Source organism: Squalius cephalus (assembly GCF_949319135.1).
Source record: "Squalius cephalus genome assembly, chromosome: 20".
Lineage (NCBI taxonomy): Eukaryota > Metazoa > Chordata > Actinopteri > Cypriniformes > Leuciscidae > Squalius > Squalius cephalus.
Window position 1 is genome coordinate 15050200 of NC_137141.1, and position 27914 is coordinate 15078113.

The following is a 27914-nucleotide window of genomic DNA, read 5'->3' on the forward strand; positions in this document are numbered from 1 at the left end:
TGGCAGCTGTCAGACGGACGTTGATAGTAATTCATCGTCTCACACACTCGCTGTCTGTTTCAGTTTGGATCAGCTAAGTTCAAATTTCCTTTCCTCTGCCGGTGTTTCGCGTTTTCAAAATAAAAAAGTCCTTTTGCAACTTAAAAGTAATATGAATGTATTATTCACGTAGTGAATAATAGGGTTTACAAATGTATATAGTAATAAAGGGTTGTGGTTTTAGCCCTAAACAGAAGATTTTTTTTTTTTTAATTTATATTTTGGTTTGAAATTTCAAGCTAATCGCATTTTCAATCGTAGCCATGAGGGGGCGCTGTTTGCATTAAAATAAAGTGGGTAAACAGGAGTAACGACGAGGCTGCATTCTTAATTAAAAAAATTAAAATTATGTCATCATTTACTCACCCTCAAGTTGTTTCAAGCCTGTATGAGTTTCTTTCTTCTGTTGTTAAGAAATGGCTTAACGCCAACTGTCTGGTTACCAACATTCTTTACAATATCTCATAAACTAATACAGGTTTGGATGAGGATTAGTAAAATGCTGACAGAAATTACATTTTTTGGTGAATTTTCACAATATTGCATCAATTAAATAAAATAAAATTTGGGTCTGGGTCTGCACAATTCAAATTAAAGGCACAATACATGCATTCACAATTTCCACTTTTAAATCTAGCTTATTGGATGTAGATTTTAGACTGTATATATTCTCCAACATCAATACTGAGCTGCTGTAGAAATCACAATCAATCCCCTGGTGTTTGAAATGACTTCAGTGACTCAAACAAAACTAGAAAGCAATCATTTCCCAAGTGTACCATGCACACTATGACAGGTTCCACTGATGCTTTGTGAGGATGGATGCAGAGCTGAGGCATGTTTCGCATCTTAAGGTCTCCATTTTCCGTGATAAAGAGGACTTTGATGTCAGTGCCACTCTGCGCCTTTGAGAATCTGTCACAGTTATTTTTGAACCTAACAGTGAAATTATGGCTCGTTTGGATCAGAATCAAAGGAGAAGCAAGAGCCGTCTGCAACAACCAGATAATTCATATAATTGCTTGCCAGCTCCTTTGGGGTACAGTGAGATTAAGTGCTGTTATGCTTACTCTTGCTCTAATCTAAATACAACCACCATACAAATTGACTATTTAAATAACCTGAACTGTGGTTGCAATTCAACTTTTACAATTTTTGTTACCATATAGGCTGTTACAATTGTACTTTCTTTAAAAACGTGAATACAATGTTATTGTCTCAGACTGAGTGCATACAGGTAATAATGATTTATCAGGCTACTGCGACAATAAACAATAAGTTGCAAATATATATATATTTGCTGTCAAAAGATTAATCGCGATTAATCGCATCCAAAATAAAAGTTTGTTTTTAATAATATATGCGTGTGTACTGTGTATAATTAAATTTGTATGTATAAATACACACACATGCATGTATATATTTAAGAAAAAAGAAAAATTATATTTATATATAATATAAACTATATAAATATATATACAGTATATGTATGCAAATATTTCTTAAATATATACATGCATGTGTGTGTATTTATATATACAAAATAATTATACACAGTACACACACACGATTAATCGCGATTAATCTTTTGACAGCCCTAATATATATATATATATATATATACATTCAAGGAAGTCACAATGCAATGTGTTCTAGAGTGTTTTAAGTCAATGCTGCCTGCATGAGGTGTCAAAATCCCATTATCTGTGAAATCATTAACTCGCCGAATGCGTTATACACCTATCCGCAGTATATGTGGCACTTCAGAGGGTGATTAATTTACAGGTATGATGTGAAGATGTTAGTTAGATTCACAAATTGTAGAAAAACTGAATGGCTCGTGCCATATTTTATCTCTTTACCATGGGCGCATCGCCATGACGTCATCGCCCCAATGTCAACAATGTAGCAATTTAGAGGAGGCGCGTGCTGGAAATGCCACAATCAGCAAAGAGCAAAGCAAAAGCACGCGGTCTCAAATGTAATCCAACATAGACTGAGACAGTGAACACACCATTCCTCCTGCTTCAAAGAAACCGTGCACGCTCGCTCCTTCAGCTGTTAACGAAGCGCGAAGAAAGAGACCATGTGAAAGCGGCTTGCAGAATATCTTCGTGCAGGTACGACTGAAAGTTTAGGTAAGTGAACCTGCTCTTTACAGCTTATGTCTGTTTTGGTGTGAGCGTCTTGTCGATAAGAGTGAGTTGATTGTGGTACCAGAAGAGGCAATGTCTCAGCACAGCGAGAAAGCTTACGTCAACGTTTTCGGACCGTACAGTGAGTCAAAGGAGCTGCACTGACATTTTTAGGTCTGGAGGTTCGTGCTGCGGTTAGTCACTATTAGATGGATGGCAGCAGGCACAACTATGGGTTGGACCGATTGCACTCTGACTGACTGAGACAAAAGGAAACTGTGATTCAGCAAGACCACATTTAATACCATTTTGTGTGTTCACATCTATCTATCTATCTATCTATCTATCTATCTATCTATCTATCTATCTACAGTATCTGTCTATCTATTTATCTATCTATTAATGCAGTCATGCAAAGGCAAAATGTTGTATTTATCACAGCCAGGGTTATTATAGCTAACTAAAACCATAAAAAAAACATTACCTTGCTTGCAATAAAATGAACGTTAACTGAAATAAAATGCAATATAAAAATATATCATATTTTATTTCAGCTAGTTTCCAAGGCAAGACTTCTAATTTTCATTTTGTTTAACTTGATGTACTAAAACAACTAAAACTGAAGTAAAAACTAATAGGCCTACAGCTATATAGACATTTTAAAAAAAAAGAATAAAAATGACAAAATACTCAATAACAGGACATTAACTAAAATTACAACAGAATGTATAACAATAAAAACTAATTTAAAATATAAATAAAAACTATAATAGTATCTATCTATCTATTCTATTTATAAATGTATATCAGATAAATCAAAATTAAGTCAAAGAACTTTTTTGCACAGTGTTTGTGTGGTTACTCCGTTTTAACTTTGCTGTATTTAAAATTGGACTAATGTTGACGTTTCTCAAACCATTAAATTATCTAGAAATTGTCATGTCTTTAAATAGAGGTGTTAAGGGTTTGGTTGGGAGGGGGAGTAAAGATCAACTGATAACCAAGTAATTCAAATGCGAAAGTAAAGCAAGAAATTATAGATTTGATTGTTCCTTAAAGTTTCTTATACTTTATAATTTATAGACAACTTATACTTAAATACTTTTTTAATTGTGGGGATGATGAAACTACATTAAAAAAAATTAGGTATTGCATCATTATGTTGTACTTTTACTGAAAGAAGAAGTGTGCAAGGGCCTTGGTTGGTGGCTTTATGAAACTATCAGCCTGCCGAAACAAGCTTATGTTTGTTGCTTTCTTATTACTATATTTTGAACTGCACCAGTTTTAAAACCCGTATGCTACAGAATCTCTTCTGAAATATCATCTTTATCTCATCCATTATTTCATATGAAACCAATTGCGTTGCACCGCATAGACCCAGATTTGATGTGTTTTTGATTAAGCAGGGAGGGTATGAGATTCGATTTTGGGTGGATGAAGTGTTTGTGGGTTTATGGTTTACATCCTGTGAGATGAGATGTTCACAGGTCTTTGTGGCGAAGAAAAGAGAGTAGCTAATTTCCTGTGTTCGTTGTGGAAAGAAATATTCAGATTCATTAGATAGATTTAACACCTTTACCTTTTAACTTAGATTTGCATAGGATAGCACTATCTCTCTGACACTTACCTACATCTTTATTTAGAGCTGTGACCTTAGTGTGGTAATGATGAGGAATCTTGGTTTTAAAGTGATAATGAGATTCAACTACACATCAGTACCAATTATCACTGATGTTCTGTGCTTTCAGGATATTTATGACAGCAAAGATCTAGCTTATAGGACTTGGATCTATTTTAGTGTTCTTCCTGATTTTTTTCCCTCCAAAACCTTTGCAATTCCCATTTACAATCTAAAAAGTGTTTAGACAGAAAATATCAATGGCCACAGCCTAATTAATGCCTCGTCTTCACTTTTGACTATGCAGAAACATCTCCTGAGTCATGTAACAGCAGTTTGTTCTTCTGATGAAAGCACCTGTTTTGTCAGCAGTTGCGGGTTTGTCGCTTATCACTGGTTGAGAAACAGATGCTTGTCTTCTGTTTGTGTTTGCAACATAACAGATGTTTCTTCATTGACTGACTGAAAACTGCTTCTGTAATAGTCTGATAAAGCAAACAGAATTCCGGTTCTGTGTCATGAAGTGCTTGAGTCACCATATACGTGACCTTTAGTATTCAGCAGTGAAAGCTGCAATATTTCTCAATTTAAGAGCTGTACACAGATCAGCATCTCAGATGCAACATATTTAGTTTTGAGATGAAATAATCATACCCGAAATGACTTGCTATACAGTTACAAGTGTTCTCATTGTTTTTTTTGTGGCTGCTATAGGGTTTCTGCGTGGTTGTTTTATGGGATGGTTAGCCCAATTCAAAACCGCCCTCTTTCAATGTATGTCTGTGAGAAGTTTTAGCCCGTTTTGTCTGATCGCTTTGAATTAACAAACACACTACTGTGTGTGCATGTCAATTTCATTCAATCTCTGCACCATCAAACCACTCACTGAATGATGTGTTCAGAGTTTTGTTTTTGCTCATTTAGTTTCAGTTCGGCTGATTGCATGTGGAATTTTCACCACAATATTGCTAAGTCATTTGTAAGCCCCTTCTGTACCCAAACATATTGTGATTAAAGCAGTTCACACCGCTAATAATGAAGTGCCAGGTCATGATATGATAATATTAATGCCTCTAATGCTCATACGGAGCAAAGGGTGAAAGAAACAGAGCTGGAATGCACTTGGCCACAGCTGTCATTTATTAACTGTGTGGACTTGTTGAACTCATTGAGTACTGATTAACTTCCTGTTGGACAGCTATAGTGTTAGTCTGAGAGATTGACTCAATCCAAGAGAATACAAATACAGCTAATGGGGCCATTAGGAGATTCCCTTTGTGGTCAAGTAATAATATGGGAAATGTTGTTACTGATACTGAACCGGCAAAATGTCACATTTCCACTTTCAAAACTCAGAACTATTCCGCCCCAAAAAAAAAAAAAAAAAAAAAGAAAGATTTCCCAATACATTCAGCATCTGACTCAGATTCGCCATCTCAAACATATTCTCAATGACAAACATATTCTCAAAACTATCATTTTCAACATCTTCAAAATTAATATTTTGATCACTGACTGCTTCTTCACCAGATCCACCATTAAGTGACAGTGACACTAATAATTGATTTTGTTCAGTACTTGTTCTGCAGTAAATCACTGAGCCATTTCAAGCTTTGCTGATTATACTTTCTATTCTTTTGTTTTCTGCCTGCAGTAACAATTAGTGAAAAATCACTTCATCATTGTGTATCAGACATTGCCACCTTGTGGAATAAAGGTGGATTGCACTTATTCAGTCATCAAAGATTCAATTATTGTTGTGCAGAAAATATATACTTGCACTGTTACACACCTCGGGTCAATAGCGACCCTATACAATTTTTACAATAAATGAATGGGATAACAGGCATTCTTTTCTAATGAATTGATTGAGGAATCCCATGGCTCGAATTACGGTGTGGGGTACGATTGTGAGTATTGCGCATAATTCTAATCATTCCCTAATGCACCCCTGATGCACATTCCTGCAGTCAGCATGCCAATTGCACGCTCCCTCAAAACTTGCAACATCTGTGGCATTGTGCTGTGTGATAAAACTGCACATTTTAGAGTAGCCTTGTGGCCTTTTATTGTGGACAGCCTAAGGGACACCTGTGTAAGGCCTTGTCCACATGGACACGGGTATTTTTATAACCGTGACTTTTTTTACGCGGTTCGGCCGTTCATCCACACGGAAACGCAGTATCAGGTCACTGAAACCGCACATTTTTGAAAACCCCTGCCAGGGTGAGGATTTTCAGAAACGCCGGTTGCAGTGTTGTCGTGTAGACAGTAAAACCGGGGTTTTTGCTTCTGATTCAGGCTTCTGATTGGCCAACGTGGCTTAACGATCGCCGCCTGCTGGTGTGGCATGCTCTTGACAGCGTTTGATAGCGTGTTTTTTGCATTTTCATGTAGGCAGAGATTTCTTTTAAACCGAGCATGTGTGGACGGGATTTTTTTTTAAAACGCAGGAGGAAAAACTCCGGTTATAAAAATACCCATGTCCGTGTGGACTAGGCCTAATAATCATGCTGTCTAATCAGCATCTTGATATGCCACACCTGTGAGGTGGATGCAGTGTTTCCCCTACCATTATATAATAGGGGGGCGAAGGTCAAGTAAATTTGATTTGATTTTCTTTATAGCGCCAGATTACAATTTGTTATTTTATTAAACAAACTAAATAGCCCTTAAGTAATGTGTTATTTATCTTATTTCCACGATGGCATGTCTTTTCTGTCTGTGTTTGCGCGTTTACAATTATCCCAATGAGTGCGCACGCGCGCACTCACATAAGTGTTAAAACAAAAGTGTTGAGTTTATAATTTTGTTTAGTGTATTTAATATTGAGTGATTTAATGGAATGTTTAAGGAGTATATTCATTTTCTTAAAATACTGCAAGAGTGACATTTTAGTGGTGCAGAATAATAGTCGGTAGAGTAACATTTCTTTACGAGATTTTTTTGCATATTTGACAAAAGATTCCCAAGACGGTTCTATGTGTTACCGAGCATTTTATGAAATTATGCATATCTCAGCCATTGCAGCTTCAGTCTGCAAATCCAAATGTATAGCCTCCAGATGCATTCATGCTGAAGTAGCAAGCACAAATCTCCAGCTACACCCCCATCTCATCTCTATTATTCCTTTGAATATAAGTGTCACGATGCTTACTGCTGCGTTTTTTTGTATTTTACCGGAATCTTCCGCTTTGACAGATGAAAGAGGAGTTGTGACTCTTATCCTCTGTTTGAAGTAGGTCATCAGCTGACTTAGGTAAAAGTAACACAGCTGAATATGAATGCAGGAAACCAGCTGCATAGTAAGCAGTAAACAACATTCATGGGTTTCAGTATGACATGTGGGTTGCATTTAACCTCATAAACTCTTTGGTCGTGCTCTCTATGACATGTGCGGTTCATACCGTTCTCATAGTTTTTATTATAGTAGTTCAGTTAAGGTACAAGATGCTATACTGTATTGTGAATGTAGTCACAGCTAAAGAACATCGTTCGTTATGTGCAGCACAATGTAACTGTATTGAAAAATCAACTTCCAGGACCGGAACTATCCATTTCATAATGTGTAATTTGATCATGAATATCCTGGATTTCACTGAATTTTGTTACCTCTTTTGTTGCTTTATTTTGCTTTGACTGACTTAAAGTGAGTGGTCCAGTTATGCTCTCTCTGCAGACTGAGACGTACCTCAGGCGAGATGTGATGTCAGTGGTTCAGCTGAAATAAGAGAGGAGAAGACGACATCCTAGAAAATGAAGTGACAGGAAAGAAAGGTCATTCCCAGTGGATTGATATACTTGTGCTTTATTTAGGAAAGATCTATTGAAATGACAACAGTGGACTTCAGCTCAACTTCAGGGCGGTGATTCTAAATGTCATTGTAATATTGCTTTCTGCAGTTTAAGGAGCATAATTGAGTCCAGGAAACGGGAATGCTTCCGATATTGTAATTACAACAGGGAATTTCTCATGAATTAAGACCTTAATTAATCAAATAGTTTTGCCCAATTAGTGACAAAAGCATGACAATACGAAAAAAAAGAAAAAAAGGAAATAAATCAAAATACCATTTCAGGACACTACTTAACATGGTTCATAATATCGTTCTTGCAAACATTTTGCCTTGTCACGTCATTAATTGGTACAGAAACTGATTTTATCTAAAAAATAATTGTATTAAATTATCTCAATGTTTGTTGTCTTACATGGATAAAAAGTAGTAAACTGTCTTCAAATGTGTGTTTATGTTCCTCGTCAGATTTGTAGAACATGAGGACATTTTAATGAGCGCTCAAACCTTTCAGCGTTTGCTTTTTTCCCAATTCCTCCTTTTTGATGTTTCACGATCAGTTTGTGAGATCACAGCCACATTAAATCTTCAAAGCTTTTCAATGTTTCCTATAGATGGTTAATCATTTCTTTCGAGCTATTTGAAGCCATAGTACTTGTGTGATATTCTTCTGAAATGTATGATATTTTACTGTAGTGAGCAAATCAGGTGCAACCTGCTGGCTGAACCATCAGTCACCCTCAGATGGGTACTGCCTCTCATGCTGGCTTCAATTACCATCTGTTTTGAAAGGATGTCCAGGACTTGGTCATGCTGACATGCCATCTATATGCGAGTGACATGACGTGACAAAACTAGCATGCTCCAGTTACAATAAAGTAGTGTGAAGTCAAACTGCTAAAGCACAGTTTAGGCAGCTGTGTTCAATACAGTGTATCGGTAGTTTTGTTGTGTTGTCAAGCATTGCTCATAGTGTAGATAAGTTCAAGAGAAAAATTAATATGTATGAAGTATGAATACTTTTTTGACTACTAAATGGATAAAAAAATGCTGTTCTTTTGAACTTTCTATTCATCAAAGATTCTTTTAAAAAAATGTATTGGTATTGACACAAAAATATTGAGCAGCACAACTGTTTTGATGATAAGCAATACCTACATTTTAAATAAAATATATTAACATTGATCAAATAAATGCAGCCTTGGTGAGCATTTAATACTTCTTTTTATGAAAACATTTTCAAAAACATAAAATCTTTGAACAAAAGTTTATAGATCTATATAAATGTAGTAGAGTTTTTATTGTGTTTAACATATTGCATTTAGACATTTTCAATATACTTTGCTTGGAATTTTTTTTTTTTTTTTTTTTTTGGTTGGATGGTTGAAGTGATTATGATGGCATTAACCCTTTTATGCCATTTAACAGCACATACATTGCTATTGAATATTGACTAAGTTCTTAAATATATTGATATATCTCTTTCTAAATAATTAGTTCTGACTCTGTTTTAATTGTATAAATCACATTTGAAGCCATTGTAAACTGTTAGCAGTTAATCTGTGTGCCTAACACCCCTTATTTATGGTAAATTTAATGTAATGCACGCACTCATTACTTTAGTTTAAAATAATGTTTTAATGCCTAGCTCATGACCATCTGCTGATTGTATAATGTACTGCTTGTACTGAAGTATGTTTATGCACCTCACTGTGAGCTTCTGTGTATATTTATAGTTTGCTTGCTGTGTTTTTGTGTCACGGTTGCCTCTGCCCATATTAAAGACAGTTATGAGTCACTTCTCACTTCAATCTGAGAAATCATGATTCATTCAAGCTCTGTTTCAGCAACCTGTGCCCAAAATACTCTGGCATTGAGTCACCCCCTATCTTTGCACTGGAAAGCCTGCTTAGGAATGCCCTCATTGACTTGAGGAGTGATATTTCAGCTCTTTAGCTAACACCTCTTTTCCTTTCAATGAACAACTATATTTTGCATAACTGTAGTTTATTTAAATAGGCCTATGTGAACTGGCACAAGTGTATTTACTCACTCCATATTGACTATAAGGACTTTTCATTGCCATTTTGTGTCCAACTTGCATCGGGACCTGAAGCAGGGTAGATGTGAACGCAATCGTGAATGCATTGTGGGACATTTCCCACGGAGTACCAAAAAATAGCTTGCATTTTTTCAATGAGATCCATTCTTTCAAACACCATTTGTTCACTTCCTTTATCCAGGCTTGTGAATATGACAGTGACCCTCTGAAAGAGAGACAGCTAACCTTATTTTGAGCACAATAGTTCATTGTTGAAACTAATGATGTCATTGTTGAATCTCCTACTGGAAAATCCCCCCAAGATGAGCTCTTATCGGAGGTGTGTTGTGTCATTCTGCTTGGTTCTGTGTGGTTTTCTCTACTGACCTGCAGGTTTAAAAGCATCAGCCAGCAGGCAGCACTGCATCGCTGCTCCTGCAACCTGCCACGTCCTGCTACAGAAACCATGAGCTCATGGAATCTGCAGATAGCGGTTAGCCTATATATTTTACGAGAATATGCTCAAGTATTCATCAACTGTTCTCAGCACAAGAGCATTGGACAGGCGTAGAGAATCCTATCCAATAACTGTCATGGAAATTCATTAGTCAAGTTGTACAGTAACTTGCTTTGGATACACGTTTCTAAAGAACATTTAATCATATTAAAGTTGTTGACTCATAGTTTCTCTTTTTTCCGCATGGTAAACTATCTCACCATCTCGCTTTTATTTTTACAAGACGGCACTCATATTATTCTCAGAAAGCTCTTCGGTGGTTGGAACTGAAAGAAGAGCTGCTGTAATCAGGTCAGTATGAAATTAGGCCAGGCTTCTCTTGGTGGTCATAACGGCCATATTACCCCCTGAAGTAGGAGGCCTTGAATTATATGTACTTTTTAATTAATGTCTTGGTGATTGTGTGGAAAATGGGGTCACCGCGTTTGTGCTGTGTAATCAATTATTTAATGTTTTTACATGTGGGATCTAATGGACTTCTTTTCTTGAACTTAATTTTGTTGAGTTTAAATTAGAAACACTAAAACACATTGCAAGTAATCGGACTTACTGTTTTGTCTGGCGGGCGATTAACTTTTTCATAAACTTATGTTGAAGTAGAGCTTTTATCAGAGTTTGTTTACGTTTTAGACATGTCAAGTTGCAATACTGAACACAGGACCACATGGAAATGCCTAAAAAAAAAACTAAACCAACCGCGTTGACCTGACTGCATTATATGCCTATAGTGCTACAGTACACGGATCTATTCAGAATTACAAAACACAGCAACATACACATAATAGATAAAAACATTGTCCTGAATTTGTACATTGTAGCCTACAGAATATCACAGAGCTCGTGTTTTAAAGCTAACACTCACTGGAATGAATAATTCACTGAAAACTGTCCGTCAAGTCACTGTTTTCTCTGCCATCACTGATTAAATAAGCCTGTTTTTCTTTAAATTAGCGCTGTTTTGGACTGATTGTTTGAATGTATTTGCTTACTGGATAATTGGACTAAAAACTTTACCGGAGTGAAACCGAAGCGAAGTCGGGTTAAGGGGTTAGAATAGAAATGTCTGCCTACCACGGTTTTACCACGCCATTTTAGATGCTCAGTGTGATAAACTCACGACTTCCAATATCTTCTAACTGCATGAGGTAAATTACGTTAATGACGCAGTTTCGTGTGCTTCATTATTTGCGTTAAATTATTTTAATTAAGGAATCACATTAACGTGTTAACATTGACAGCCCTATAGGAATCTGCGCCATATGTCTCAGAATATCAGAGATACTTGTGAGTTCTTTTGACTTGAACCAATAAGCAAACACAAAGGAATACCCTAGAAACAACAAAGCAATGTGCTTAAAAACACTCAGAACACACTAACATTATGGTGGCATGTTACTCCACTCGCATTTTCTTCAGAAAATTTGAAATGAAGTTTTTGAAAATAATTGTGCTGTAAATAAATGTCTAAAGTCTGTATGTAATAAATTCTGCTTATTTATTCCAATTTTTACATTTTATACAAGGGCGTGGGAAGATGTTTTAGGTTGGGGGGTGCTGTTTTTTTTTTTATGGGTCACCACTTTTGAGAAACCATATCAAGTCTATAAAACTCGCCAAAACTCTGCGAAGTGTATCGGTGAGAACACTCATTTAAACAGCATAGCTACACACACCCGGACATTTGACTGCACATCACATTTTTGACATTAGCCTACTGAATTGATTCAATCATAATGCAACGGACCGGTTTACGGGACATAAACTAAGCCTTTAAATAAAAGGGTTATTGAACAGTTTAAACTAAAAGAGCCTGCACAGCAACAGGAAATAGAAATGAACACAAAAAATCTTACACAAGACTGTCGGTGGACTTGCGCTCAGGAGTAGTGCGGACAAATTCTTTCTACAGACAGACAATATGACGCCACACTCTGCGCGTGTGTTTTAAAAAACATAATTTAACACATGAATAACACTTTTTTTTAATAGCCCACTTTTTACGAAATGCTAAAAATGAATAATTGTAAATGAAATTTGCTACCACATCCCTACTTCCCGCGCCCCGATTTCTATCTACATTTTATCTAATTAAGTGTGTAGGCTACATGACAGTATTTTCCATCAAATAAATTATTACTCCATAATATAAAGCCATATTGGTTTGGGCAGTGGATCTAGGTCGGGGAATTAGGGGCTTTTTTCTAATTATATTTCCATTCAGTCTGGAGGAATAGAAAGGGAATAGGCTAGTTCTGTAGTAGAGACCACAATGGTCTGTTTCCACAGCGACCATTACGCCTAGTTTTGCACTTGAATGAGTTTACAGTGGATCACTTTTCTAAGAGTTGTCTTTTGATAACATATTTCATTGTACTGTTTGTGCAGCAATAACAATGCACCTTGAGCTCCATTGTGAAAACACTCATCTGTATTATAGTCATGGTTGTCTGACATAGTCATGCATCTATGTCGATGATGAAACATGCTGTAATTCCCTGTGTTTATTTGCATGGTATTTTTCTTTTTCAGAGCGGCATCTGAATGAATTGACATGGTGTTGATATCTCATTAGTGTGGGCAGAGCAAGCGAATGACAGCTGCTATCAGACATTTTTCTCTGTATGTGGCTCTGTATGTGATTTATTGGGAAATGTGTTAATGATTCACAAGCTGATGTTGAGATTACCAAAGCCAAGATGCAGAAATATGCTGTGAAAAATGCTGTGTTAGAGTGAGCAAATGCTATTCAACAGCTCATCTTCACTAGACTGGTTCAAAATAATTGGAATATCCCCCTTTCTAGTTCCTCCTTTCAACTTTTCAATACGAACTGCATAAAGTGGGATAACAGAGAGAAACCATATCTAGTTTTGTAGAATCGCTAAATCAATCTGGATCAGGTCTTCTATCATCCTCAAGGGGTTTATTTTGCATTATTAACAGGCTGACTGTAAATATTCTCAATTATGACATGACTGCTTATCAAATAATGTTGTTGAAATTCTCGTACACTGTAAAAAAATATAAATATTCATGATTTATTGTAAAAAAAATATTTTGTCAAATCAACGTAGATAATTTATGTGGCTCAGATAACAATATTTAGAGTTTCTGTTGATTAAACCAATCTCCATTGTACTAACTAAATTTTTTTTATTTCAATTTCAAAATTTAAGGCAACCAGGTTACTTACTTTTTTAAGTTTGGCTAAACCACCAATATTTTTTTACAGAGTTTAATCTTACTTATAGATTAGCTTTCGCTTAGAAAATAAAATAAATAGTACAATATAATTTCACAATATAAATGTATATGTATTAATCTGCAATCCAAGTTTATTATTTGGATTAGTTGAACATATTTAACTAATGTAACATTCTTTACATGTAATTTTAATGTAACACAAATTTTGTGTTATCCGTGTTTTCATTTTGGGTTTCTAACCATCATCAAAAGGTTTATGCTCACCATATAATCATAATTAATACTGAAAGTATTTTATATATAAATATAATTAAAGGTTTGGGACAGTAAGATTTCTTTGTTATTGATGTTGAAAGAAATACACACTTGTTTAGAAAAAGTGACGGTAAAGACTTTTATGTTGATACATAAAATTACTACTCTTCGAAATTTCCCATAAATGATTTTCACTTAATGATGTTTGGATCCGATTATTTTGGAGGCCACAGAAGACATTTGACGTCAAGTTGGTGTGAATGAAACTTTTTTTTTTTTTTAAGCAATGGCAATGTTATCATCTTAAAAATGGGACCAGCAGGAATAGTGCAACAGAGGCTACCACTATTGCAACCTGGTCTTGCAAAATAGGCTCATATGCTTTTGCCATTATATGGCCATGCAGAGCCATCATTAGACTCCCTTGAGATGGCTACCCATATACCCTATTATACACTTAAATTTTTTTTACAGTTGGCAACACATTTTTGGCTTTCTATATGTAGCAACTGCCCTGTAAAGTAATTATCTATCCTTATTTATGAGCTTCAGTGTGCTTGTTTGACATATTCTGTCATTATTTTTGAGACCATTGCCCTTGTTAAAACATTTGCTGTTTATGTGCAACTACGGCCTCTTTGAAACTCTACTAGCTGTCTTGTTACTTTGGGAAATCACATATTAAAGTTCTAATTATCAGTCCACTTTTGGAGCTGACACATGCTGCTAATTGGTCATCAGCTTGAATTGAGACATATCTGTGCACTTGCATCAGCAATTGTGATATAATTATTTAAATGTTTGTGTTATGCATTACTCCCTTGCAGTAGCTTTCGTCAAACTTGCAATTAATAATTTTTGAAACCTGAATAATGTGAAGAAGTCGTGTAACCCATTTTGTCGATTTGCTTTGGTCCCCAGGCTCTGAGCAAGGGATGTCTACGGAGAAGCCTGAAGCTCCCATGTATGTGTATGAGTCGACGGTGCATTGTGCCAACATCCTCCTGTGCCTGAATGAACAGCGGAAGCAGGACGTCCTGTGTGATGTGACAGTACTGGTGGAGGGGAGGGAGATCCGTGCCCACAAGGCAGTGCTGGCAGCTTGTAGCCAGTATTTCTCCCTGCTGCTCAGGGGCCAGACCGAACATGAGCCGGTCATCAACCTGCCACAGAAGGTGAGTGTCCTCATTTGGCAGAGGTACAAAATCAGAATACATTAACAGCCAGCAAGGATATACCTAAATGACCTGCACTGAAAACCTCACAAACCTCACGTTTTTTAATTTTTTGTAAAGAAGCTTTCTACTCATCAAAGAATCTTGAAAAGAAAAACCCCACAAGAAAATTAAGCAGTGCAACATTGAGAGTAGTAATATTCTTATGAATAGTAATAGAAATATTCTTATGAACACTAAATCAGCATATTAGAATGATTTCTGAAGGATAATTTGATACTAGAGACTGGAGTAGGCTACTAATGAATGCTGAAAATTCAGCTTTGCATCACAGGAATAAATTACATTTCAAAATATATTAAAATAATAAATGTAATAATATTTCACAATATTTCTGTTTTTCCTGTAATTTTGATTAAAAGATTTCTCTTTTAGGAATGTTGTGTTTCAACAACAAGTGTTTTATTACTGAGAGATGGAGCAGTCTGGCAGGAATGTGTCAGTGGAGAAAACATGTTTCATCATCTGCAGCTTTGAGTTGATATAATTGCTTATGTTGTTGTGTTTGCCAGGAGTGTTAGCAGAGTTCCCTCTCCGAACTTCACTGTGCTTGATAAAGTATGATTTATTCATGGTCGATTCTCTGTGTTGTATACTTTAGGTGCTTTGCGATTTCAAAAGCTCAAACTTGTACTGACATATCCCAGATATGTCAGAAGGGCCTCCATTTGCCTCTACTTATATATTAATTATCGTTCATCTTCAAAACACTTAATGTCAAATTGTATTCTGTAATGACCAGGAAATTGGCTTCATATCTCATTCTCTCCTCAGAGTCATGCTGAGCTGCTGCTCTCTTGCTTTATAGTGTGGAGTCTTTGCTTTCTGCTTTGTGTGTGTGTGTGTGTGTGTGTGTGTGTACATGCGTCCCTGCCTGCTGCCCTCATTAGGATTGCTGGTTATAACATTAAAGGAGTCTCATATGGCGCTTGGCTTCCATAAAGACATGCTTCTGCAGGCGGCAGCTGCTGATGCCAGCTGAAAATAGATCTACAGAATGCTCAGCATTTCTCCCCATACCCCCCCCCCCCCCCAGCCCCCCCCCCCCCCCCCCCCCCCCCAAGCCTTTCTATTTATTAGCAGCTCTGGGAGGACTGACTGAATGTCTGGGGGAGTTGTATTTTCAGCAGGATGACTTTCTATTTTAAAGATGATGTTCTTGATGTAGTATCGCTGCCCGGAGCATTCGTGGATACCTGCGAGAGCGATAGTGTGATTGAAAGTGATGAGAAGGGCGATTTATTTTTGTTCCTGACACTATGCGGTTCACTTCATTTTATTACATGACATAAAGCTTGTAAGACCTTGATAGGAAGCTCACACACTTTATAGACACAGTTGCTATTTTTTAAATTTGATTTGAGGATAAGCATTTTTGGTCATTTGTGGTCAAAACATGCCTTTTGACTGTGTAGCCTTTCTGAAAATAAAGAAGATATCATGGGGTTCATAAAAGGGGTTTCCTTCCTTACACTTTTTTAAATGCGGGTTTCAGTTGCAAAAATCATTTTTCACCGTTCAAAAGTTTTACGATTTTTTTTATTATTTATATTGAAAAGTTACACCGGAATAAATTACATTTTAATATATAAAAGATAGAAAACATTTATTTTAAATCGTAATGATATTTCACAATACTACTTTTTAACTGTATTTGTCATCAAATAAATGCATCCATAAGAGACTTCTTTCAAAAACTTACTGACTTCACACTTTTGTGTGGTTGTCTATAAATATTAATCAATATTAATTTGTGTATGCTCATTTTACATTACACTCCAACACATCCAACACTCACTTAATTGTTCAAAATGATAATTTAATAACAGTTAAATATAATCTTTTGCAAATCTCAAAATAAACTTCTATTTTTCATACTGTACATTAGAATGTTATGATGACGAAGTTCATGTTTGCATTTAAAATCATTTTAGATTTTTGTGTTCTTTTTTTAATGTATTGTTTTAGACAATGTAGTATTAAAAAATATGTCTGCCATTAATTAGAAATAACATTGCATCACTAATACTTTAAGGTCTTAAAGGTAAAACAGCATTTTGTAATTCTAGGGATCATAAAGAGGGTGAAGAATGTGTGGAAACCTTGAGTAACAATATAAGTGGTCTTTGGGGAACAAATAAAATGTTACAAAAGTGGCTCTTTTGATTAAAATACTACTGAGGACCATGAAATATTGTATTGTTTTCTTTCTATAGATCACGGAGAAAGGCTTTGCCCCGTTGTTGCAGTTTGCTTACACAGCCAAGCTGCTACTCAACAGGGACAACATCCAGGATGTCATGTGCTGTGCAGAATTCCTGGGGATGCACAACCTCGAAGACTCCTGCTTCCACTTCCTACAGGCCCAGATGAAAGGTGAGGTTGAAGGCATGCACACCAGCCAGAGTCCCCCATCAGAGGACGGAAACGTGCGACCGAGTGACTCCAAACCTCCACTGTTCGGATCAAGGCTGCACCCTGAAACTGAGCAATTGAAAGTCACCGACAACCTCCATCTTCCAACCTTCGACCTCCCTCGTTATCCCAAATATAGAAAGTACCATCAGGTTCATGCTAAGCACAACTCAACCACCTCCTCACACAGCAGTACCTCAAGCTTTCTTGGCTCCTTGCAGGATACCGTCACCAGCAGCAATGCCCGGGGCCTGGATCTGTCAAAGGTTAAGGCAGAGCCAGCCAGTGGAGAAGTCTGTGTACCACTAGAATTGTGTGAGTTGGAGCAGGATGGTCTGGGTAGGGGTAAAGGTTGTGAGATAGAGATGGACATGGAAATGGAGTTTGAAGGAAGGCAACTTAGTTCAACACCCACTGAATTGCCTGTGAGCAAAAGTTCACCAGTGTGCCTACGCTCCCTTGTTAAAAAGGAAGTCACTTCTTCTAATCATTATCTTACCACTGATCTGCAACCTGCCAGCAAAACCCCTCCGTTTCGAGAACAAGAAGTTGCTCCGGGTGACTTCCAAAAGAATTATCAGGCTTTTGTTGGGGGACTTGATGTGATGTCTTCAAAGAAGGCTGAGAATTTAACTGATGGGGTGTCGTTTTCCTTCGAGAGGATCTGTTCGCAGGAAGCTGAACAGGAGAGTGACCGAAAAAGCGTCATCTTTTCCTCTCGGACCTCCCACCATCTGGTGGCACCTGCGCACTCTTATCCGGGTGAGAGCTGTTTGGGACAGGAAACCCCGGAAGACCTATGGGCAGGTTCCAGCCAGTCATTCCCCTGCTCCCAAACACTGTCCCCTACTTCTGTCTCCCAAGAGCCCCCGTTGCCCTACCGCCGGCACCTAAAGAGCAGCTGTCCTGTGCCCATTAAAATGTGCCCCCGCTCGTCTCGTGCCGAAATTCACATCAGAACCTCCAGCTCTTGCTCTTCCTACTCCTACGCTGAGGATGGCAGTGGAGGATCTCCCTCCAGCCTGCCCCAGTTTGAGCTCTCTACCTCTCCTTGTTCCACCATGGCGCGATGCCTGGCGCTCGAACACCGGGAGCATAGCACGTCGGGGACACCAAAGATCAAGTGCGAGAAGTCTTATGACACTAATTCCAGTGATGAATCTGGATCTTTTTCTGATGGAGATAGCGAATTGTTTCCCACCAAAGAGCGCAGTCAAGAGGTTGGTATACGCTTCGGAAAAATTTGTTTCACTTCATTGATTCTTTTTTTTATTTATAACATATTTTTATTGGAAAACTTGGAGGCTAACAAGAAAATATCCGAAGAAAATAAATTTTATATTTTAACTACTCTCTCCACCCACCCTCAGCATCCAAAAAATCAATTACACAGGTAAAGAAGTTATTATACAAAGGCTAAGACAGACATATCCACATATTTTCAAATACAAAAGCACAACATATATACACATATCAATCAGTGGAGTGAGCGGTATCTAATATTGCCTGTGTTGATTTTTGTTTTTTTCCAGAAAATGTAAAATAAGATCCCACATTTTATGGTAGTCTTAGTTTGCCCTTTATATGGGCCATTCTACAGAATTGGTGCAAAGTCAGAGTTGGAAACATCTTGAAATTTTTTTGTTTTTTCCCACAAATTTTGCATGTATGCAAATTGTATAATATCCAAGGTATGCTTTTCTAGTAATTGTGCAGTTAATTCTCATATTGTATTTTCAGAAAATGCTGGAATATTTTCCTTCTCCCCAAATTTGTCACTACCGAAACACAATATTAAATAATTTATTAAGAAGGCTTATAATGACCTATTAAGATTTTGTTTACATCTACCTTATAAATATATATTTTTTCTATTTTTAAAAAATATTTTTACTGGTTAAATCAATAAAGATTATAATTTTAATAATATTTTAAGTGTGATTTATGAGATTTGTTGTATTTTGAACCCAATCTTTCTTTGTAGAAGGCATAAAGTTTATCGTACTGATTTCAAAGTTAAGGATTCATTAGTATTAATATGCATTGAACCAAACACTATCATAACATCTTAGTTGATAATTCAATATACTTTATTTTTGACAAAACATCCCATGTTACGGTAGTGACTGCACATTTTTGGTAGTGACAGTAATGTTTTGGTAGTGACCACAATAATTAGTTTGCCATGGCTGAATCAGACTGTCCACATTTTATGTTAATATAAATAAATAACTATGATGCACATATGCAGTCAGTACATATAGCAGACACACATCTGACAGTAAATATCTTATAAGAACACCTCGAGCTATTCTATACTTTGGTCTTGAGGTGCAAGTGAGAAGAGGTATGCTCATAGATTTTTCTTCCTAAAAAAACAACAACTTACAATGTAGACTCAGAACCACTTTGTTTTATTTTCACATTTTCAACATTTTGTTTATGAGTCATTCAGATAAATCTCCAGAACCACTGAACTCTGTGTGTGTGTGTGTGTGTTTACATAATACATTAATTTCAGAATAATTTTCCTCATTCAGATAAATCTCCAGAACCACTGAACTGTGTGTGTGTGTGTGTGTGTGTGTGTGTGTGTGTGTGTGTGTGTACTGGTGTCTGATCACCCTCACTGGAAGTGCTAGGTGGTGTGGAAGCCCTGCAAAATGTCTCCATCTCTTTTTGTCTTTTCACCATCATCCTGTGTCTTTTCTGTCTTTTCCTCCATGCTTTTCTGACATGTCTTTGCTCCCTGTCAGATAATTCACTGATACTCTTCAACTTTCCTTCTTCCCTTCGTTTCTTATTTCTTTCATTTTCTTTCCTTAAGTATTCCTCGTACTTCACTGGGTCTTCCCTCAACCTTTGTTTGTATTCTCTCTGTCTCTCTGTTGTAGTTTTTCTATTTTTTTTAGGCATGTTGGTGTTTTATGTCATTCTCCTTGCCAAGTTAATCATAGAAATTAACATTACTGACAACAACCTTACACCTAAGCTAGTATCATGGACTGCAACCTTAAGTAATTGTAACCTCATCACATTACAGAATTTTAACAGAATATTGCATACTAAAACACTACTAAAACATACTACAGTAGTAATTATTTGCATAACTGTACTAAAATGTAGTTTATTCCTCCAAATAAAGGATTATGTGTTCCCTTTTGTCACTACCAAAACAATGTCACAACCGAAACTTCAAGAAAATGTTTCGGTTGTGACTGTTTTGGTAGTGACAATTTTAGATAACTTTTGAGCCTAGCTCGAAGATGCTAATCAGCACATGGTTAGCCATCACTGGTCAGAACAGTTGAACACATATAACAACTAAATTTTATGGAATAACATCCCAAAAAAAATACTCAATAGCAGAAAAAATGAGTTTGGTAGTGACATTCCTTAAAGTTACACACAGATTTTTAGACTTTAGAACACATTTACCTCAAAATGATGGGATCAATCTACTCACCATATAGCACATGAGAGAGAGGGACACAGGAATATTTCCTGATCAAAAATGTAGGAGTGTGGTTAAAATCAGTCTCAGCCAATGGACTACAACATTCACTGTTTTGGTAGTGACATGAAAATGCGGGACATGTTTTTTTAGATAAAGTTTCATGATTTAAAAATAAAATATAAAATAAATATTTTTTTTAACTTCATTTTTTTAAAAAAAACAAAAATATTTTTTTTAAAACAAGAATGGAAAAATTTGCAAAAAATTATTCAATATCATTTTCACAAGTTGAAATTTAGGGGTTAGGGTTTGGGACAGCCACCTCCTAATTGAAAGTAGCCCATAAATTATGATTTTATATATATAAAGCTTACTGATATCTTAAATATTATTGTGGGTTTCAATAGATAATTGAAGGATCTTAGTAAACATCTAAGATTTTAATAATTAAATGCTTTTCAAATGTGTTTTTTGGATGAGGGACAGCAGTTTGCACCAATTCTGTAGAATGGCCCATATACGGTAGGTTATTCTTTCCAATGCAATACAATGTGACAGATCTTTCAACCATTGATCAATGGATAGACCTTCTATGTTCTTCCAGTAAAATGCTACTAAACCTCTTACAAGAACTTTACAAATGCCAATAATTTTAGTGTGATAACCTGATAATGATAAACTTACAGGAACCCAAAGCACATATTTCAGGGGTCATTAGAATTGGTTTTGAGATAATTGAGGAAATTAGTGGTGTCACTTTTGCCAGAATCCCTTTGTTGATTCTGTTTTCCAAATAATTAACAATAAATAGAAATTAAAACTTGCGGTGTAGTAGCACAATTAATCAAAATAAAACCAAATATATTTAATGTTTGTAATATTGCAATCACAATTTTTATCAGAAATAACGCAATTAGATTTTTTTTTTTCATTCCCCAAAATTATGCAACCTTGTTGCAGTGGTTAGCGCACTTGCTGTCGACATTTGAGCTTTTGATAGGCACAAATGCAAATCTAATTCTTAATCCCATTAAAAAGCAAAATCTTCATGAATAAATACGAAAAATGTAATCATTGCAAAACATTCCCACATGATTCCCCAGCTTCTGAGATTGAGAATAAACCTGCAGGAACTTGGCAAACACTGGAGGGTTGCCATGGCAATAAGCTCTGAGCCATTCTTGTTCCTTAGGTCTCAATGACATAATTGTTCCTCCTCCTGACAACACTGACACATTGCCAGTTCAAGAATCTGTGTATGATAATTTGCTGTCTCATTCAAATCTCGTTTGATTTTTGAGGACCCAATTTGTCAGTTTACAAGTGACTACAGAGATAATGCATTTTTATGGGATTCTCAGATATATCCCAGATATTTACACAGCAGCATTATGAAACTGATAGCTTCAGATTCTACAATCTTATTGGATGACCTTTCTAAGCCACTGCAAAATGGCTGATACTGTATATTCACAGCTGTGACCAACAATTAGTTCTATATTAATGTGCCAAGTTTCTGCATTCCCAAAAATCTATAAAACAAGATAAATTTACTTAAAGCCAAACTGAATAAGATATACAAGTACTGCAAGTTACATAATCAGATTACTGATTTCAAGGAATGAATAAAGTAATTAAATCTCACCGATGAGATTAGAACGTTCAGCGCATCAAACAGATATAGATTGACAATGTATTTTATTCATATCAGATATACATTGTGCAGGTATTTGGTAACTATAAAATTGACTATTTCTTCTCCCAATTTTTATTTTATTTTGATGGCTGCAACAGACTCCAAAAAAGTTGGGACAGAGGCACGTTTACCGCCGTGTCACATCACCTTTCCTTCAATTACACTTCTTAAATGTTTATCAATTGAGGATACTAATTGTTGCAGTTTTGAATGAGGATGTTTTGCCCAATCTTGCCTGATATAAGACAGCTGCTCAACAGTCCGTGGTCATTGTTGTCTGATCATACATTTTCAATAGGAGACAGATCTGGACTGCAGGCTGGCAGTCAAGCACATCCCTTCTAGGGTGTAGAGTGTCTAGAAACCACTCTGTTGTAGCACATGCAGAATGAGGCCTGGCATTGTCTTGCTTCCCGGGAAAGATGTCTCCACATCAGTGTTACCTTCACACATATGCAAGTCTCACATGCCGTTTGCACTGATGCATCCCCATATAATGACAGATGTTTGCTTTTGCATCAGTCGCTGATGAAAGTCAGGTTGGTCCCTTTCATCTTTGGGACTGAGAACTTGATGTCCGTTTTTTTCCAAACACAAGTTGAAACGTGGACTTATCTGACCACAGCACACATTTCCACTGTCTTTTAGACCATCTGAGAAGAGCTCGGGCCCAGAGAACTCGGCAGCATCTCTGCATTAAACAGATGTTTCTCCTTGCGTAACAGAGATTTGAGTTGCACTTCTTAATGAAGTGGCAATAGTTTTCCAAAGTACTCCCAAGCACATGTGGCTTTATTTGACAATGGTTTTTCATGTAATGTGCGGCACGCACATTCAACAGAGGCTTCCTGCCTTTCGGACTGAGATTTCTCTGGATTCCCTGAATCTTCTCACAATAATATGTATGGTAGATGATGAAAGACCTAAATACTTTGCAATCTTGCATTGAGAAATGTGATTTTTAAATTGTTTGGCAATTCTCTCTTGATATTTGGCACAAAGTGGTGAGCCGTGAGTGACCCATCTTTGCATGCAAACACTGAGTCTTTGGTGGATGCTTATTTTATACCAAAACACGTTACCTTCACCTATTACTAGTTTTTCTGCTAATTGTGGACTGTTTCAAAGCAGTTTAACTTGGATATTCTATAATCTTTTCACTTTTATTTGACCTCTGTCCCAACTTTTTTGGAGTGTGTTGTACAAAATACAATTAAATTGGCCAGTGAAAACATTGGAATTTTTTTCCTTTGTACTTTTATCAGTTAAATAAAGAGAATCAACAAATCGCAGATTCTTAATTTTATTACATTTTACAGATATATAAATTACTGCACTGGCAGATAGATTTTTTTTTTTGATAGAAATAAAGTGCAAGGAAGATTGCAAGGTGCAGGAAGAGTGCAAGGTGCGCAAAACCTTTTCGGGTTCAACCCTTCATCAGTGCCATGTTTCTCCATGGTGCGGTCATTTACAAGCTTATTACCATAATCAATATACCCATATAAAAATAATTACATGAATAGCCTACATAATCATACATATACTGTACATTATAAAAATCATCTACTGTATTCAAAACTTTGAAAATTCTAAAGATATGACCATAAATATTCTTGTTTTCATTATTGAATATCACGAAAAAAGTACCATTTATAATATGAATACACGAGTCACATAATTGGACATTGAAATACATAACGGTTGCATGATTTTTATTATAGATCTCACTGTGTAAATCGACAGATGCACATTGCAACATTTATAGAAAACAATTGAGAGATAATTCCTCATTCATGTCCAAAGTATGGGATAAAGTCAGATTCCGGTATATTATATTGATTATGGTAATAAGCTTGTAAATGACTGCAGGTGTATGCTTGGAAACACTGATGAAGGTTTGAACCCGAAAACATTGTGTGCACTTTTGCACTTTATTTGTGGCCTCTGGACAATACAATCTTGTGAGCTTTTTGGACAATTTTCTGATTTTCAATCATAAAATGAAAAAATAAATAAATAAATAATCCGCAAGTAGGACAAAATAAACATATGTTCTCTAAAAACAAGTCTTAATGTCTTAAGGAGTGTTGCTTTTTAAGTAAATTTATCAAGTTTGGGGTGTTATTAGATTTTTTTTAACTGGGAAATTATTTATTATAATTTCCAATAACAATAAATGTTAACTATTTTATTATTGTAAGAATACTATAGTACATGTCCAAAACACGGATAATACCATGCTACTATTTGATGTTTTTTTTATTATTATTAGTCACAAATAAAAGGAAAATGAGGTTAAAACAAAAAGCAAAATTTCAGCCCAATATAGTGTAGAAATCTCTGCTGAAACAATCTTTCTATAGCCGTCTTTATTCTGCCCTTCACTCAAAGCTCCCAGCTGCAGGTCCCCAGACAGAAGTGGGGCAGCGGCCCCCAGGCTCCCATCTGATGATGGGCCGCTTCACCTCACTGGCTAACAGATGAGCCCTACTTCACAGTATGAGTGTCTTCTCCCAGAAATGACCTGACTTCAGAGAGAAGGAGAGGAGAAAACATGCCTGTGCTGCTGGAAGCCTAATCTGTCATTCTAGCCTTATTACAGAGCTCTCTGTAGTAGAGTGGTTAAATATAGACCTCCATTTTACACAGACTGAGCAGTGGCACAAGGTCACAGCAGAGAGAGGGAGTATTCGTCATGGTGAACACTATGACGGACTCCCTCGGCAGAGTTATATATGTTAATATGCTGACATTCCTTCTTATTATCAGTGCTGAAAACAGTGGCGCTACTTAATATTTTTGTGGAAACAGACCCCGAAACTTTTGAGTGGTAGTGTACCTAAAATCCTTTATTATGTGTAAAAGACCAAATATTTTGACACAAAGACTCATCTGATATCGAATAATTTTATCGTCACATGGCATTTATGTGAAAATCTTTCAAGAATTTTACTAATAACTAATATATATTCTGATATTCTTCATACTCTGATAATTTCTTCCTAAACTTTTGTTTTCTATTTGAGATTGATAAGTTTGCTCATTTTAGTCGACGAGGCCTTTACTATCAGTGCTCTGGACACAAATAAAAAAAACACTTCATAGAAGTTAGATGGCAGTGTCATCTAGTGGTGAAGCACCATATATTCTGTAAAGGATGTGTTTTGTAATTTGTTTATATTTGCTTTTTCTTGTATATTAAGTAGCATATGTTGCAATAAATGCATCTTACTATAATGCTCTGTACACTTGCAGGTGAAACTGCCTTTCTCAGTCGACCAGATCACAGAGCTTCCACGCAACGACTTTCAGCTGATGATAAAGATGCATAAACTGACCACGGATCAGCTAGACTTCATCCACGACATGAGACGCCGAGGTAAAAACCGCGTCGCAGCTCAGCGCTGCAGGAAAAGAAAGCTGGACTGCATCCAGAACCTGGAGCGTGAGATTCACAAACTGGTAGGCAACACCAGAAACAACCCTACAGTGTTTGCTTGCGCACACCACCAGAATCTAGATTTTTCTGTCCACCTTCATTACCGCATGTGCTTCTCCTCCATTAGGTCTGCGAGAGACAGAAGCTCCTAACCGAACGTAGCCATTTGAAGACCTGCATGGGGGAGCTGTGGGAAAACTTCTCCTTTCTGTCTCAGGAGGTCTGCAGGGAGGAACAACAGAGTCCGGATCAGTCTCTATCTCTGTATAATCTACAACAAGACCCAGTTTTATCTGGTTCAACCGGTACAGACTTTAGAATCTCTCCCAGTCCCACCAGTATAGACATCACCCTCACCTCACATGGCAACGTGGTGTCGTCCCCTGACTGTCATACCATAGCTGAACCTTCACACCCACACCTTAGAGTGGACCGAGAGGCTGTGCCGCCCCAGGACACTGAACCCTCCCAGACGGGCAGCTCAAGTGTGACATTTGATTTTTGCCAGGAAATGACCGTGAAGTGTACGACAGAAGAGCTCCCTGAGAGGAACTGAGTCTGGTAAACTGCATTTTTATCTTTTTAACATGAGTATTTGGTCAATACATGTAAATGTTACTTTTTTATTTTCTTTTTTGCTAATGTTGTTTTATATTTTTCTTTTTTTTCTTTTCTTTTTAGGGAAATGTTCTGTTTTCATGGTGCACCTTATGTGTTTTTGCTTGTGTGTGCACATGGGTGTGTTCTCATACATATTGTATAGGATGCTAAAATAATTTCTTTTTTTAATATTACTTTCCTTTCATTCATATATACAGTTCTCAGATTTATCTCAGGAATTTCAAACTTAGTTTTTGGTGGCAAGGCAACTTCAAATCAAGCAGAATATGCAAATATAATATTGAGTGTTTGAAAGTTGTTTGTACCTATTGTGCATTCAAGCATTCCTAATGTGCATAAAGAAAAAAACGAAATTGAATAACAGAGAAACTAAACAGCTTCTCACCTGAATTTGCAAGAAGCCAAGCAATCTGTTTTTCAGCACTGAGAAATGAACATCTGATCTCTTTCTTTCTCTACAAAATGTCAGAATAGATCATAAAGCAATCCGGTCAGGATTGACGATTAGCTGCCTATATATGATTGTCCCCTCAAATATTTTGTGATGAAGCACCATTTGATACGGTCCAGAGTTTTTCTACAGATTTTTTCGAAGCTCAGTTTTCTAGACTGTTAACATGTTTGATAAGGGATGTCTGTTGTATATAAAACTCTCATTAGTAAAAGCAAACATTAATAAATTAACCATTCTGACCTTGTACATTTTGGCAGCTCACATTTAGATCTCTCTGATCTGTTTTGATTCCTTCAGGGCGTTACGCACATTATCCTTTTACTGTTGTCAGATATCAAAGCAAATCAATATTATTTTTCTCTCTTATGTTTGGGTTATATATTTTTAGTGGGGTGGACCTTTATCATTTTGTAAATGTTAACAAATGTGTAAACTTAACCACACTCCACTCCAGGTGTTCAATTATTTTCCTGGTCCTAATGTTTTCACCGTTAAAAGATTCCCATACAGTCCCTCCTTCAATTCAGTGTAATTATAACACTTTTACATGTTTGATTTCATAACATGAGGTGAAAGTTCAAGCCTTAAGGTGACAACAGTTGGAAAAATCTCATTGCTGCATTACATTGTTGTTGCTTTAAGTGACTCGCATTTATATCGTCACAATACTATAGTTCAAAGGTTAGATGGGGTATATGTTTTAAGTCTATTTACTTCAAATTATTGTGAACTGCATGACTTTAATGAGAGATAAGACATGATTAAAGGTGATTTTTTTTTTTATATTTTGTTCGAAAAATGATCGATCGATCTGATCGAACGTCACGTGTTAGCTTAAGACTGTATTGGGCAAAAATCAAATAGATTTGGCCTTTAAAAAATCTCATATTGTCATGTGGGTTCATTTGTGCACCATAAACGACGACACTCAAATAATTGACTGTCAAGAATTCAAATATGACTTCAAAATGTTTACAAATTACCAGAT

At 36.4% G+C, this 27914-nt stretch overlaps 1 protein-coding gene across 2 annotated transcripts; it reads left to right on the forward strand.

Moving 5' to 3' along the window:
• Positions 1 to 27914, forward strand: bach2a (BTB and CNC homology 1, basic leucine zipper transcription factor 2a). Of its 2 annotated transcripts, none has more exons than XM_079852443.1 (5): positions 1 to 19; positions 14528 to 14781; positions 17058 to 18476; positions 25668 to 25874; positions 25979 to 27914. In XM_079852443.1, the coding sequence occupies exons 2-5, from the start codon at positions 14542 to 14544 to the stop codon at positions 26405 to 26407; spliced, it is 2295 nt and encodes a 764-aa protein (XP_079708569.1). In that variant the 5' UTR covers positions 1 to 19; positions 14528 to 14541; the 3' UTR covers positions 26408 to 27914. The 2 variants fall into 2 exon arrangements, with proteins under 2 accessions (XP_079708569.1, XP_079708568.1); XM_079852442.1 differs by lacking the exon at positions 1 to 19 and adding an exon at positions 1846 to 2177.